At 49.4% G+C, this 15,807-nt stretch overlaps 1 protein-coding gene across 1 annotated transcript in view; it reads left to right on the top strand.

The window, feature by feature from the left end:
• Positions 1–15,807, top strand: part of LOC148518286 (protocadherin Fat 4-like) — a 101,824-nt gene that overhangs the window by 45,664 nt on the left and 40,353 nt on the right. The window contains exons 21-23 of the mRNA XM_088477444.1: positions 1,735–1,844; positions 11,466–11,582; positions 14,920–15,056. Coding sequence (XP_088333570.1) covers positions 1,735–1,844; positions 11,466–11,582; positions 14,920–15,056 — 364 coding nt within the window. The remainder of the gene's footprint in view (positions 1–1,734; positions 1,845–11,465; positions 11,583–14,919; positions 15,057–15,807) is intronic.

Genomic DNA, 15,807 nt, shown 5'->3' with positions numbered 1-15,807 from the left:
CCTCTTGTCGGGCAAGTCCCTAATACTTTGGAGTTCACATCTAAAGGCACAATGAGACGGAAGTGCACCACCGCAAGACACTATAAGTGGGTGTTACAGTGTTAAGAGAATCCACAGCAGCATTAGCATAAGACATGTCTGCATGCGACTCTGTATCAGGTCCTTAATGCAGAAGAAATGGCCAATATTCTACATCATAATGTGGTTTTAAAAATTGTGCTCATCTTTACTTAAGTCTTCAATTCTAATTTCTCTAAGATCACAGGTACAGGCCACAGAATTTATAACATCAAGTAACTGCAAGAATAATTTAGTCCTTTTATGCAAAATTATGGGAATGGGGTGGGGGAGGTTAGGCCAGAATACAGTGCACCGGCGGCTGGCTTATAAAAATATCACAAATTTACCAACTGCCGGGCTGCAGGGAGGCGGGTTGGTGGGCCTCTACAAGGTTCGGGCCCTTGGGCAACTTCCCAACAAGCCCGATGGAAGAGATGGCCCTGACTGCCGCTGGGTGCCGCCAGCAGTTCGTTTATTAGTAAAAAACACACCGCCGCCGGCACCCGGCGGCAGTGTGCTTGTTTTGGCAGCCAATGAGAGTCACACAGACTCTCATTGGCTGCTGCACCCATGGAGGGAGCTGGGCTGGAGCTCACTCATTAGTTCTGCCTTTCGGCTCCCACAGTGGGTGATCGGTGAGACGTCATGACGTCTCTCCTCATGACGTCTCTCCCACATTACAGAGCCGGCCAGAGGAGCGAATAGCAGCAGTCGCGGCAGGATCGTGAATGCAGGTAAGTGTTGTTGTTTTTTTGTGTATATGTAAGGGGGCACTGACATTGCATAGGGGGGCCACTACTGGGGCACTGGCATTGCATAGGGGGGCCACTGCATAGGGGGGGTCACTACTGGGAGCACTGTATAGGGGGACCACTACTGGGGGCACTATATAAGGGGCACTGCACAGATCTTAGGTACAGGCCACAGAATTTATAACATCAAGTAACTGCAAGAATAATTTATTCATTTTATGCAAAATAATGGGAATGGCGTGGGGGAGGTTAGACTAGAATACAGTGCACCGGCGGCTGGCTTATAAAAACATCACAAATTTACCAACTGGGGGTACTGCATAGTGGGGGCACTATATAAGGGGCACTACATAGGTGTGACAACTACTGGGGGCACTGCATAGCGGGGACTACTACTGGGGGGCACTATATAAGGTGCACTACTGGGGCACTGTATAGGGGGGACCACTACTGGGGGAACTATAGAAGGGGCACTACTGGGGGCAATACATAGGGGGCACCACTACTGGGGGCACTGCATAGGGGGACCATTACTGGGGCACTGCTACTAGGGACATGCATAAGGGGCACTACTACAGTGGGCATTGCAAGAGGGACATTAAGGTGCATAGAAAGAAAGAAATGTGCCTAGGGTGACAAGAAACGGTAGTATATATGGGCCCCCACAAGTTTGATGCCCAGGGGGCCCCCACAGACCTCAATCCGGCCCTGTGCCAGACTGATTGATATTTTACCCGCAGTCACCCGTACACACAATGCAATTATCGGGGGGATCCGCTTATATCGGGCGCTTTTCCCTGATAATTGTATAGTGTATGCCCGGCATTACAGAATTTATTTATTTTGATCATTCTCCCTAGACCACAAAATCATATACACGTATATTCCTATGAACTGATATCTTTTTGTTTTTGGTTTTTAGCGCTTCTTTAAAGAACGATAGAGACAGAAATGAACCTGTTTACACATTTTCTGCAAGTAATGCCTTAGGTAACAATGTCACTTACAGAATAGTTGCTGGTAATGACATAGGTGAGTATGGTAATAACTAATCACCATTCTGATTCTACATTTATAAATTGTCTATGAGCATCAATGACTGGTTTATTGACTGAAACATCCTGGGCTATGTGTTGTGTACTTACCAGGGCACAATATATGTATGGTGTGGAGTTTTATGTGCTCTCCATATTTGCATGGGTTTCCGCCAGTATCCTCCCAAAATACAAAAGCCTACTGATACGATGATTGACCAATAAGTGCTTAATTTTGAACTATGACAATAGATTTAATTTAATACAATTTTTTGTCTGTTTCCCAAATTACCCATTAACAGTCTTTGTTGGGTAGACGGACCTATAAAACTTGCTGTAGGTGTAGATTCAGCTTAGTAACAGGGCGGCAGTGCACCCTTTGCCGTCACAGCCCCCTAAGCCAGTGACATCATAATGTCACACCAAGGGGGCGGGGCCAATGACTCTGGGAAGTAGAGCACTGCCTAAGGATGCTCAAGGCAGCTCCACAGGCTGCAGGGTACCTGCCCGGAGAATTCCTTGAATGCTCCCTGTGGCTCTGCAGTAGCGCTACTGGCTACAGGGTTCCGTTCCAGGTACGTTGCAAGCCACATGATGGTTCAGCCTTCTATGGGTGGTTCTTTGCCATTGCTTTCACAAACCATTGTTTGTGTCCATGTTGGATTACAATATCTTAAGAAATAGATAATTGAAACAAGAATAAGAAGATTTATTGAGAACCGGGAACGGAAATACAATGGAAAGCGGGTCCATTGCTCCAGGTTCTGCTTATGCGCCCCAGAACAGGAATAAGCAGGGAGCCCAGGGGGGTATGTGCTGTGGTCTCTAGGGAAGGATCTTCAGTAAGGAAATCGCACAAATGTACAAAAATGGGTGGGTCTGAGGCTAGAGTGTATGGCCCCTCCCTCCTTTGTTGGCTTTTCCTCCTCACAGATGTGGGACCTGCTTCCTCTGCTGTTGCTGTAGGAGTAGCAAATTGCAAGAATGGAGGACCCGGATCAGCAACAGACAGTGTTTGTGTGCTGAGATTTTGTGTGCTGAGATGTTGGTAGTTAAGTGGAGGAAGATTGTGTGTATGGTAGGTGGTGCTGGGGTGCTCGCAGTGAATGCAGGGGGGAGGCTGTGTGTGTGGGTGCTGCTGGGGTGTTGGCAGTGAATGCAGGGGGAAGGGGGCATGTCTGGGTGCTGCTGGGTTGTTGGCACTGAATGCAGGGGGAGAGTGAGTTAGTTTTGTTGGGGTGTTGGCAGGGAATGCAGGGTTGAGTGTGTGTGTCAGGGGGGTACTGCAATGTTAGTAGTGAATGCAGGAGGGAGGGTGTGTGTCTGGGTTCTGCTGGGGTGTTGTAAGTGAATGCAGATGGAGGAGAGTGGGTGACTGGGTGCTTCTGGGATGTTGGTAGAGAATGTGGTTTAAGGACAGTGGACCTCATTCAGAGGTTGTCGCAAGAAGCGATCGCTCTCTCTGAATGAGGGCGGGCACTTCTTTTTTTTTTTGGTGCGGCCTCCTGGTCGCTAGCTAAGCTGTGGGTTACCACCCACAGCTTAGCTAGCGACCAGGGTGATGGTCGCGATGGTGATCACCATCGCGACCATCGGGGCTTGCGACCAGACCCTAAGGTTGGGTCTGGGCACTCGCAAGCCCCAGGGAGCTTTCTGCTCTGATGGAGCAGGAAGCTCCCCACTGACATCATTGATGATGCCAGTGCGGCTGCCCACAAAACGGTAGGCGTTCCTTAAGGAACGCCTCCGTTTTGGAAACCACCCCCCTAGCCCACCTACAAAAAGGGGCGAGCTGTCGATCAACATCGACAGCCGCCCCTTTTGTAGCGAGCTCCGGAGCGAGAGAGTTTCTCTCTCGCTCCGGGGCTTGCGCACGCACAGTGCGGCCACTGCATGTGCACAGGTCTACCCATCGACCCGGTTGCAAGCACATCGGTGCTTGCGACCGGGTCTGAATGACCCCCAGTGTGTGAGTGCTGCTGGGACTGGGGTGTTGGGAGTGAGGGGGTCATTCAGACCCGTTTGCGAGCAAAGGATGCTCGCAAACGGGTCGATGTTGCCCCACTGCGCATGCGCACGACGGAGGGAGCTCCGTCGTGCGCATGCGTGAGACCTGGACTGCGACAGCCAAGCTGTCGCTCTGGGTCTTGCACCAAAGGGGGCGTGCTGTCGATGGTGAGTGTCAGCACGCCCCCTTTGGTGGGCGTGGCCATGGGAACGCCTACCGTCTGGGGCCGGCCTCACTGACATCACAAGTGATGTCAGTGGGTGCTTTTGGCTCTGATAGAGCCGAAAGCACTCCAGGGCTTGCGGCAGCGAGACCCTACCGCAGGGTCTCCGTCGCAAGCCCGATGGTCTTGACCATCGCGACCATGACCATGGACGCTCGCATAAGCTGTGGGTGGTTGACAGCATGGCCCCTTTGGTGGGCGTGCCGGAGGCGTGGCGGCCAGACGGAGGCGTTCCCATGGGAACGCCTACCATCTGAAGCCGGCCCCACTGACATCACTAGTGATGTCAGTGGGAGTGATTTTGGCTCTGATAGAGCCAAAATCACTCCAGGGCTTGCGGCAGCGAGACCCTACCGCAGGGTCTCCGTCGCAAGCCCGATGGTCTTGACCATCGCGACCATCACCATGGATGCTCGCATAAGCTGTGGGTGGTAACCCACAGCTATGCGAGCGTCCATGAGGACGCTCCTAAAACAGGTAGGAGGGCCCTGATTCAGAGCGAGCGCTCTGGTCAGAGCGTTCAGCTCTGAATAAGGCCCTGAATGCGAACAGAGGGGGGGGGGCTTAAACCTCTGTATTAGGCCCACTGTGAGATATTTTTCAGTGGATGGCTACAATATCTGCAGTCCTTCCCTGCGAAGGAAACATTTCCTATTTTCTCCTCTGTGAAGGAACAGGGGAAATGTTGGGCGTATCTATCGGACATGCTGGACGACTTAAGCGTGTCCAAGAGACCGATAATTACCAATTGGTTGCTGCAATACACTGTACAATTATCGGCCGATCAGATGATTGGGCTCCTTGCATTTTAATACTAAATTCCCAAATTAGGTCCACACCCTGAAGGACAGAATATTACGGATCTGGGATCTGTTTTGGGATTTTGCTGAATCATTAAAGCTGGGAATACACACTATTATTATTTATTTATTATCAGTTCCTTATATAGTGCCAGCATATTCCGTTTTATGCTTTACAATTAGGAACAAACAGTAATAGAACAAGCTTACAATTATTAGGGAAACAGGCATTGATACCCAAGGATAGGTGCTACCTATTACTTTTTGGCCTAACCAGATTACAGAGGTTCTTGGTGGGCTGTATGATCCAGTAAAACAGGAATGTTCTCCCAGGGTCAGAAGGATGTGAAAGTAAAGAAAGAGAAAATATGTAAAGTTATGTATGGGGATGTAATTGGGTAGAACAGCCAGTGGTGTAACTAGGGTATGGCTGCCAGGGCACATGCCCTGGATGCCGTGGGACCGGCAGCGCAGGGGGGCGCTGCCGGCCACGGTACCGGCCTGTTCTAGTAAGTGTAGTGCCGACCGCAGTGAGTGCGGTCAGCGCTACACATTTATACAGGACCGGCACTAGGCTTCCCTGCGCCCAGCGCCGGTCCTGTGCCGCATAGCCGAGCCCCTTCCCTCCCCCTGAGCGCTTACCCAATCGTGCCAGGCGGAGAGTGGGAGGCGGGCTCAGGCTGTGTGTTTACATACACATCGCCTCCAATGCAGTGGCGATGTGTGTGTTAATCAGCAGCCAATGAGAGTCAGACAGACTCTCATTGGCTGCTGCACACACATCGCCACCGCGCGGTAGTGATGTGCGTGTCAATCAGGAGCCAATGCTGATTGACTGCTGACTCTCATTGACTGCCGCAGCGCCCACTGTAAGAGCCGGGCTGGAGCTCACTCATGAGCTCCTGTCTTCAGGCTCCTGCAGTGGGTAATGGGAGAGATGTCATGACGTGTGGACGGCGGCGGGAGCCGGAGCGTGGGTTCAGGTAAGGGTATTTTTTCTTTTATTTACTTGTGTGTTTGTCGGGGATGGGACAGGAGGTACCTCTACTGGGGGCACTATTGGGGGGTACCTATACTGGGGCACTGCATCAGGGGTGTGAACTATGGACTACTACTGGGGGCACTACTGGGGGGGACCTCTATTGTGGGCACTGCTGGGGGAGACCTCTACTGGTTGCATTGCTGGAGGGGACCTCTACTGGGGGGGACTACTACTGGGGAACTGCATCGGCGGACCACTACATGGGGCACTGCACAAGGGGGGTCACTACTGGGGGGCCTGCATACCACTACTGGGGGCACTGGATAAGGGGCACTGCTGGGGGCCTGCATAAGGGGGACCACTATTGGGGGCACTGTATAAGGAGAACTAATGGGGGCTGCATAAGGGGGACCACTACTGTGGACATTGCATACTGGGGGTACTGTATAAGGGGCACTACTAGGGCACTGTATAGGGGGGACTGTATAAGGGGCACTGCATTAAGGAATGTTCAGAGTGATGACCACACCCATTATTTGCCACGTGCACAGGGAGGTGGGGGGGTCTCCATTTTTACATTTGCCCTGGGCTCCACGCCACTGAGGACAGCTTATAGAGGTTAAGTGGATGATTATGGTATTTGATAAGCTTGTCTGGAGAGATGAGTTTTCAGGGAACGCTTGGAGCGTGAGAGGGCATTCCACAGAGTGGGTGCAGCCCGAAAAAAAGTCCTGTAACTGTGAATGGAAGCAGGTGATGAATGTGTATGAGAGATGCAGATCTTGTGCAAAGCGGAGAGGTCAGGTTCGGAGACATTTTGAGATGAGCAAATACTGTATGTATCGTATGATATAATGTTCCAATGCGGATCTGAACAATATATCGTACACAGCGCATAGCGTGTACGTCCGATCCGTCGGTCATGGCCGTCATTCATAGAATCATCCCATCTGCTGTTCTGTGGTGCTGTTACATACAGCATGTAACAACACATTGTGCCATCGTACATCAGGTCATGCAGTGTGTCCGGCGCGCGCTATATACCATTACATCACATCGCTGGATAGCACCATTGCACGGTGTGTATCCAGTTTTAGTTTTGAGGTAATTTTGAAGCTTTGCCTAATCCTTAGGACTAGAGCATAGTTGTGGCTGGCTTTCATGTGAATTAAAGGCTGTGTGCGAGCAGGCCGTGAACTTCCAATACTATTGTCACTGTTCACTTTCGGGCCTGATTCAGCTTGGATCGCTTGGCTGCGTTCGCCCACACCCGCTAGCTGCGAAAACATGGTAATGAATGCAATCGCACGTCAAACGCAGCATTATACCAAGACGCCCATCACTGTATAAAGCCGCCCACTTCCCATGACATGCATCCGCAATTCATTGAAAAACATCGGTAACATCGGAACCATTCCCACATTTGTCGTTGACCTGACCCTACCTCACAAACTGCTAAACTTCCTGTCACCATCTAGACCTCTGCCAGCGCATGCAATCGCAGGGGCTCAATTATGTACGCCCCTGTAACGGCGTTCAAACGCACAGGCATGCCTGCGTTTTGCCGAATAACCCGTCACCACCCCCAGACAGTCACTTCATGTCAATCACTGTGCACTTGGACTGCGTGCACACTGCGATAGCTTCCCGATCGCAGCATCCTGTTCGCACACGCTCGCTGCGATGCATATGCATGCACAGAGCGCAAACATCGACCGGCTGTGTACGAACGCAGCCTTGTGAACCAAATTGAATCAGGCCATTGCTTTACTAATCCCTGGAATGGTATTCCGCACTGTGGGCCTAATTTAGAGATGTACAATAATACAACTGCAGCTGCGAATATGTACACAGCAGCTAGATCTGTATCGAGATGCCCACCAGCAACTCTGCAAATCCAAGAATGACCGTGGGATCGCAGTCACAGCCTGAGACACCTCAAACATGGTCGCGACAAACCTGCACTTGAATCGCTTCCCCCGTCTCCATTGCCATCCACATACAGTTCCTGCCTGCCAATCACTTCACAAATGAATCCTCACTGCGAGCAACAGCGAAAATGTAACTTGGCGCGTGCGCAGCCTGATTCAGAAGTATGTGCAGATTACTGATAATCGCTCAATGCGTAAACATTGGTATTGCAGATCCATCTCTGAATCAGGCTCTGTGCGTGTGTAAACTCTGCAGTCTGCATTTTGTGGACTGTCTAATCTATACCTTTGGTGGTGACAATTACAGTGTCGCTTTATTCTGCTCTGTAGTGTAGTCAGGGGAGTTACAGCGATTAGGAAACTCTTAGGGCCTGATTTACAGTCGCCCGCTATGCCGATATTCACTCAAGTGCCAATGCTTTCTCTTCTGTGCAAGCGTCGGGGTCGCACCGCGCATGCTACTACACAGAGACGCAGAACAGATTTTAATGCAGGGTCTGTAGAATGCAGTGGGCATTCCTGAGAGGAAATAGGGGGGGTGGCCATGTAAATGTGGGCGTGTCGCAGGCATGTAGCTTTAAGAGGCTGCGTCCGAAGATGGAGAAACTGCACCTGCCATAAGGCTGGTGCAAGTTTCGATGGTGTGTTCGATGGTGCGTCTAAAGACACAAAGAGACTGAAATGCACCACCGCAAGACACTGGGCATCACAGTGTTAAGAGAATCGACAGCAGCATTAGCATAAGACATGTCTGCATGCGACTCTGTATCAGGTCCTTAATGCAGAAGAAACGGGCAATGTTCCACATCATAATGTGGTTTTAAAAATAGTGCTCATCTTTATTTAAGACTTAAATTCTAATTTCTGTAAGATCTTAGGTACAGGCCACAGAATTTATAACATCAAGTAACTGCAAGAACAATTTAGTCATTTTATGCAAAATTATTTTTCTTCTCTATTTTTTTCATAACATCACCCTAACACAGTGGTTCCAAACTCTGGGCCTGATTCAGAGCCGGACGCTCTGACAGAGCGCTTGCTCTGAATCAGGGCCGGCCTTCTGTGTTTTTAGAGCGGCCTCCTGGCCGCTCGCATAGCTGTGGGTGACCACCCACAGCTATACCTATACCGAGCGGCCAGGAAGATGGTCGCGATGGTCAAGACCATCGGGCTTGCGACGAGACCCTTGTGGTAGGGTCTCGTTGCCGCAAGCCCTAGAGTGCTTTCGGCTCAAACAGAGCCGAAAGCACTCCCACTGACATCACTTGTGATGTCAGTGGGGCCGGCCCCAGCCGGTAGGCGTTCCCACGGGAACGCCTCAGTCTGGGCAGCCACGCCCCCGGCCCGCCCACCAAAGGGGGCGTGCTGTCACTCAACATCAACAGCACACCCCCTTTGGTACAAGACCCGGAGCGACGGATTGCCCGTCGCTATCCCGGGTCTCGCACATGTGCACGACGGAGCCTTCTCCGTCGTGCGCATGCGCACTGGGCCACCATCGACCCGCTTGTGAGGGCATAGTGCTCGCGAGCGGGTCTGAATCAGGCCCTCTGTCCTCAAGACTCCACACAGGTCATATTTTCCGGGTCACCCAGCAGAGCAGCAGGTGCACAGGTGTAGTCATCACTCACTGACACATTTTAAAAGATTCACAGGTGGAGCGGGAAGCAATCAGGAAGCCGACTGCCTATATACCGGCAGCCGGCTTCCCGACTGTCTTATCCCGGCAAGGGTGAAATGCCGGGCGTCTAGATGTAGACGCCCGCATTTCCCCGACGCCGGGAGACCGGCGCCCTGCATCACGATCGTAGTGATGCCGGGCGCCGCGAGCGGACAGCCGCGGGGGGGGGGAGGGTTAGTTTTAGAGCTCCCGGGGGGGACTTAGGGCTAGGCACCCCCCCGGGAGGGTTAGGGTTAGGCTAGGGGGAGGGAGGGTTAGGGTTAGGCACCCCCGGGGGGGGACTTAGGGTTAGGCACCCCCCCAGGGGACTTAGGTTTAGGTAGCGGGGAAGGCGGTGGTTAGGGTTAGGCACTTAGAGGGGGGATTAGGGTTAGGCACTTGGGGGGGAAGTTGGGGTTAGGCACCCCTAAGGAGGGTTAGGGTTATGGGGGTTAGTGGATACTTACCTATCCACGATCGGGATTTCCAGCGCTGTCAGGCTTCCGCTGCGTCGCACTCTGCTCCTGTCGGGCTGCCGCTGACGGGAATCGAACCGCCGGCCGCATGGCCTGCGGTATTTCATACCCATTCCAGTGGAGCACCTGTGATATATGGAGGAGACCTGGAAAACATGCACTGTTTGGGGTCCTGAGGACCGAGTATGAGAACCTGTGCACTAACAAAATAAACATCATGGCGGTTCAAGCACTTGCCAGGATACTTGACAAAGGACATGCTGAATTCTTTGACGCCAGAGATAAACCCCTAATATATATGGGGGAAGCGCAAAATTCTTAACATTGGTGGAAACTGTCATTTTCGCTCATTGATAAATCTACTCCTATGCATATTGTCAAATAACACACACAGGGCCTGATTGCAGGTAATGCGCACGCAATTCCAATGTTAACGGAGTTGAGCGATTTTTTTGTAACTACCCATGCGACAAACTTCCGAAAGACTCCAAAGGTGGATGTGTTACACAGAGTGTAAGAACAAAGATCGAAAGGCATACTCTTAAGCTGGGCATACACGTCCAGATAAAATGCCTGTTAAACCGACAGACATTTTATCTGGCAGCCTGCCAGCCGCAGATGTGTGCGGCGTACACTGAGATTTCTCTCACAGAGTATTAGCCCGATATCTGCGCTCCACCCCCGGGGGAGGAGACATTTCCCTGTTCCTTCCATGGGAAGGAACACAAGAAATGTCTGTCTGTCAGCTGCGGCTTGGCCTACACTGGCCGATACGGCCGTCATTGTACTCATAAATATTGCATCTGAGGGGCATGCTGGACAATCCGGCATGCCCGACCGAGCGATATTTAACCCTTGGTCGCCCGCACACACGCTACAATTAACGGGGCGATCCGCGGATATCGGGCAGATCGCCCCGATAATTGTAGCGTGTATGGCTAGCATTAATATGTGAAATAGTGATAGGCGTTCCTGGGCTGTGACTGGGAGGAAGCTAGTAGTGCACACAAAAATGGTCTGCTCAGTGGGCTTGTTATGGAAGTGTTGAGGCCAAGTGAAGGTGATTGTGATCGTTGGTGGCATATAAAGAAGCACCAATCGGTATTACTGCATGTACAGGTGCTGACAGTTGGTGTCTCAGGGGTCTATTTACTAAGCAGTATTAGGAGTCAAAGGGGTCTATTTACTAAGCAGTGTTAGGAGACAAAGGGGTCTATTTACTAAGCAGTGTTAGGAGACAGAGTGAAAAGTGATAAGGTGCCAGCCAATCAGCTCCTAACTGTCATCTCACAGGCTGTGTTTGAAAAATGGCAGTTAGGAGCTGATTGGCTGGCACCTTATCACTTTTCACTCTGTCTCCTAACACTGCTTAGTAAATAGAGCCCTCAGTCCTTGTACATTCAGCCGCATAGATGTACACTAGCTAAGGAGTCTATAGCAGCAGTTGTATAAAGTCGCAGACGCCAATAAACGCTGCTGCGGCCGACACAGGGTTCTATTACATGTACATAATTTTATTAATTTCACTGTTCTTTACAGGTGAGTTTAATTTGGATGAGAAAACTGGAGAACTATGGACAACAAACAATTTTCATTATAATATGCAACCAACCTATACTATTACTGTGGAGGCAGACAGAGTCCCTGAACTGAAAGGTACGGAAGTCCGTAATTCCACACAAAATGTATTCAGGAGAGATGCAAAGGCAACAGCAGCATGTAGAGGTTGTGGGAGGGTAGACTTTACCACACTAGGGGGAGATGTATCAAAGCTAGTAGAGAGATAAAGTGGACAGAGAGAGTACCAACCAATCAACTGCTTACTGTCACTTTACAAACACAGCCTGTAAAATAACAGGTAAGGAGCTTGGGGTTGTGTCGTTAAGGAGGAGATAAGCGTGGAGAGGGATAAAGTACCAAGCAATCAGCTCATGTTATTTTACAGGCTGTGTTTGAAAAATGGCAGTTAGAAGCTGATTGGTTGGTACTTTAGCTCTGTCCACTTTATCTTTCTCCAAGTTTTGATACATCTCCCCCAAATACTTAGACGCTGTATATATAGATCTTTTTGTAATTGTACTGTAAATTCTTAACCCCTTCACTGCTAAGTACAGATGGGATGTCATTGATCCCATAGCCTCCAACATGACCCCTTCCACCAGGTACAAAATGCTCTTCCCATTTCATTTACGATTGTAGTCACCATTTCCCTGGAGATATGTGCAATGGGGTGATTCAGCATCAGACGGAAATTGCAAAGCTGCACGCAGGCTATAGATATATGATATATGCACGCAGGCAGCTTTGCAATTCCGTCCTTGCTATTATGCAAATGTAGCAGGAGGTGTATGACACATTTGCGATCCCAGCACTACGACGGAGGTCGCAGGCTGGGATCACATTCACGACCAATAGTGGTCGATAATCGCAATGGTGGATGGCGTCGGGCCGCCGGCCAGCTGATTAAGCCTTGGCTTACTCAGACTGGCCGGCTTGCGAGGCCAGGAAGCTGTCTCGGTCGATGCAGTCCCTGGCATTGCCACTCCCGGAAAACCGTGTGGACACCCCCCCGTTTCCAAGAACACCGGCCTCCCCCGCCCCTTAAATGCCTCTGCCTAGCAATCAGGCAGAGGCACAGTAGGGGATGCGTGCGACTACGCAGGACCCTTTCTGCACACTCGAAGAATGGGTCCTGCGCACACACAGATTCCCGATAATCGGGAATCTGCGTTCAGCATTGCACTTTCGTGCAAAACTGAATCAGCCCCAATGTGAAGTAGGCTCTGGCACTGTGCCACACACACTGGTGTGAGCGGGGGTCCCTCCTGTCATAAAACGCATCATTAATGAGCACAGTGGTGCCCTCATACTTTGTAGTGTGTACTTTCAAAATGATAAGCCTTCTTGGTCACCATATAATCCTACACATGTTATGTGCTTCATTCAAGAAAAGAAAATGCTTTATATTCTCAAATGCGGATTGTTATTGCGCAAATCCTATGTGTGTAGAATCCTGCTGGTTGCGGTTTTGGAATGATGGGTTAATACACAGCAAGTACGACAATGTGTTTCTTGCTGGCGGTTATAAATAATAATAGTAATAAACAGCGAGTTGTCAAAATTGCAGATTTTCAATGACTTTTGCAGTGGGATATAAAGCGGTGATTCTTTTGTAGTCAGGGCCAAGCTGGTAATTACCTTTAAAACAAAATACATCATTATGGGACAAATTGCGGAAAATCTGTGATTCGGATTAATTATATTGATCATTACATTTTTCACTAAAAGGCATTACCACCTCTAATCTCTAATGGTCTATATAAAATAGACAGCATTATGACTGTGGTACCTAACATTCTGTATTGCTGACTGTGGTACCTAACATTCTGTATTGCTGACTGTGGTACCTAACATTCTGTATTGCTGACTGTGGTACCTAACATTCTGTATTGCTGACTGTGGTACCTAACATTCTGTATTGCTGAATGTTGTACCGCTGCAGTTTATTATCATAGATGGAATGCATAAAGACACCGCATCCCCCCCCCCCCCCACACATACCCTGAAGTACTAACAGAGCGCTCCAGCAAAAGGTTTCTTTGAGCAATGGATTACTACTATGTGCAGGAATGGACTCAGTGTCGGACTGGAGAATGAAGGGCCCACCGGGGACATGCAGTGGTAGGGGCCCATGCTTAAAGGGTGTTGTCAGCCTCCAGAAGGGTGTAACCAGCCACCTCAGAGGCTTGTTTAACCATTATAGAGAGGACATAGCCTGCATGCAACATGGATACTACAGTATATGGTCTGCTCTACCAGGTAATTGACTCTGTAATAGAGTAACAATGTATAATTCAAGTGCACTGTCTGAAACCTGACATTAGAAGAGGAGGTGGGGCCCACCGGGGACTTCCCCTGTACCCCTGTGGGCCAGACCAAGCCTGAATGGACTTCCCCTGTACCCCTGTGGGCCAGACCAAGCCTGTATGGACTTCCCCTGTACACCTGTGGGCCAGTCCAAGCCTGAAACAGCCCTGTTTATGTGCATACTCAAACAACAAATCAGCCTTAGTTCTTACTGGGCATCTGTGAGATGATAAGGTTAGGTTTTATACCAGTGAGTTTTGTGCAGATTTCTGTACTGTGCAGGTGCAAGAGTGAAGATTGTAAATGTGCAGTATATATAAAGAAGACCTAGGATGCTGGACTGCAAAGTAAGTATTCCTAATGCCATCCTGAGGGGGTTATGTTTCTAGCTAAACAGAGTATATGGCAGTTTGATAGACTGCGCATACATCAGAGTTCTCAGACTATGGAGATATCATGCTGTGCAATATGTAAGGGTACACAGCAGAAATTAGGGAGTTCTCTGTAGTACCCGTTGGTAAATTGATTGAAGCAGCGATTACCCCTTTTTCAGATAAAATGTCCTCTTATTCTCTCTACCAAAATAATGAGATAAACTTAAATTGCTTTATTAAGGCTGTTGCACAGGACAAATACATCATTTACAAAATAAAAGCAAGATTCTGATTGGTTGCAGTATGTAACAGTACATAATTCCTGTCCCATTTTCAGAAATATCATTCAATGGGTCATGGACCCTATGCAAAATAATGTGTTTCTCTGATCCAACAGTGTATGGTTCAAACTAATAAGTGCCACAGGAATAGCCTCTATTAAATAAAGGCACTAATACTGGATTTCTGTTTTCAATATATTGTACTACTCACCCCATATAAATGATGGAAAATGCTCATAGGTCCACATGCAATAAGCCCTGGTTTGCAATTACGGTGATATAGCCGCTAAGTTTAAAGTGGCAACTAGTTTTAAGGCAAGACCAGGGTTGTTTTTTCCTTAAACTAATTTATGCTTTAAATCTAATGGCTATGTCACCAGTATTGCACTGGGACCAGCAATTTGTAGCCTATTACATTTAGACCATAATTTTGTAGTTCAAATAGTGATTTTACCTTGTGTTTTGTCATAGATCCTTTGCCTAAGAATTTTGCTCGGTTAGAAATCAGTGAACCAGACTTTCATGGTAGACCGTATTTTGAGAAGGAGCAATATACTGCTAGTATACTAAACACTGTGCCACCTGGATCTTCAGTCCTCAAAGTCACGGTATGTTGCTGCCTCTGCATTCTTTCTGTGGGTAGATTAATATAGTTTTAATATCAAATGAATATAATTTAAACAATGAAACACATTAAGTAGCCTATTCTGTACACAAGTTGGCTACAATTACACTCCCACTGTGTGCATGGAACTAAGGGCCTGATTCAGACCCGTTAGCAAGTGGGTCGATGGTCCCCCACTGCGCATGCGCAGCCTCCGGCGTGCGCATGCGCGAGACCCGTCCAGCGACGGCAGCTTCGTCGCTGCAAGACGGGGCAGCTGTCGATATTGATTGACAGCTCATCCCGTTTTCTAAGCGGGGAGGGGGGGTGGTTAGGCAAATGCAGGCGTTCTCTTAGGAACACCTGGCGTTTGAGGGCGGTCCTACTGACAACACTAGTGATGTCAGTAGTGGACTTCCTGCTCTATTAGAGCAAGGAGTCCACTCGGGCTTGCGAGAGCTAAGACCCTACCACAGGGTCTGCTCGCAAGCCCGATGGTCGCGATAATCGCGACGGGCTCCAGGCCACTCGCAAAAGCTGTGGGTGGTCACCCACAGCTTAGCGATCGGCCTAAAGAAAAAAAAATAAATCCCCGCCCTGATTCAGAGCGAGTGGCTCTGAATCAGGCCCTAAATGCGGATATTCACCTGTATGCAACCACAGCGCCTCTGTTTGCTCAGCTAAATAGCCATTGTCATTATCAGCCCCATACCTCGTAAATAAAATGCGTATCTTTGTGTACACACAACTCAGCA

Source organism: Taudactylus pleione, unplaced genomic scaffold (assembly GCF_031769625.1).
Source record: "Taudactylus pleione unplaced genomic scaffold, aTauple2 ptg000201l, whole genome shotgun sequence".
In the NCBI taxonomy this organism is placed as follows: Eukaryota; Metazoa; Chordata; class Amphibia; order Anura; family Myobatrachidae; genus Taudactylus; species Taudactylus pleione.
Note: the sequence above shows the minus strand (reverse complement) of the source record. Positions and strands in the feature narration are given on the sequence as shown.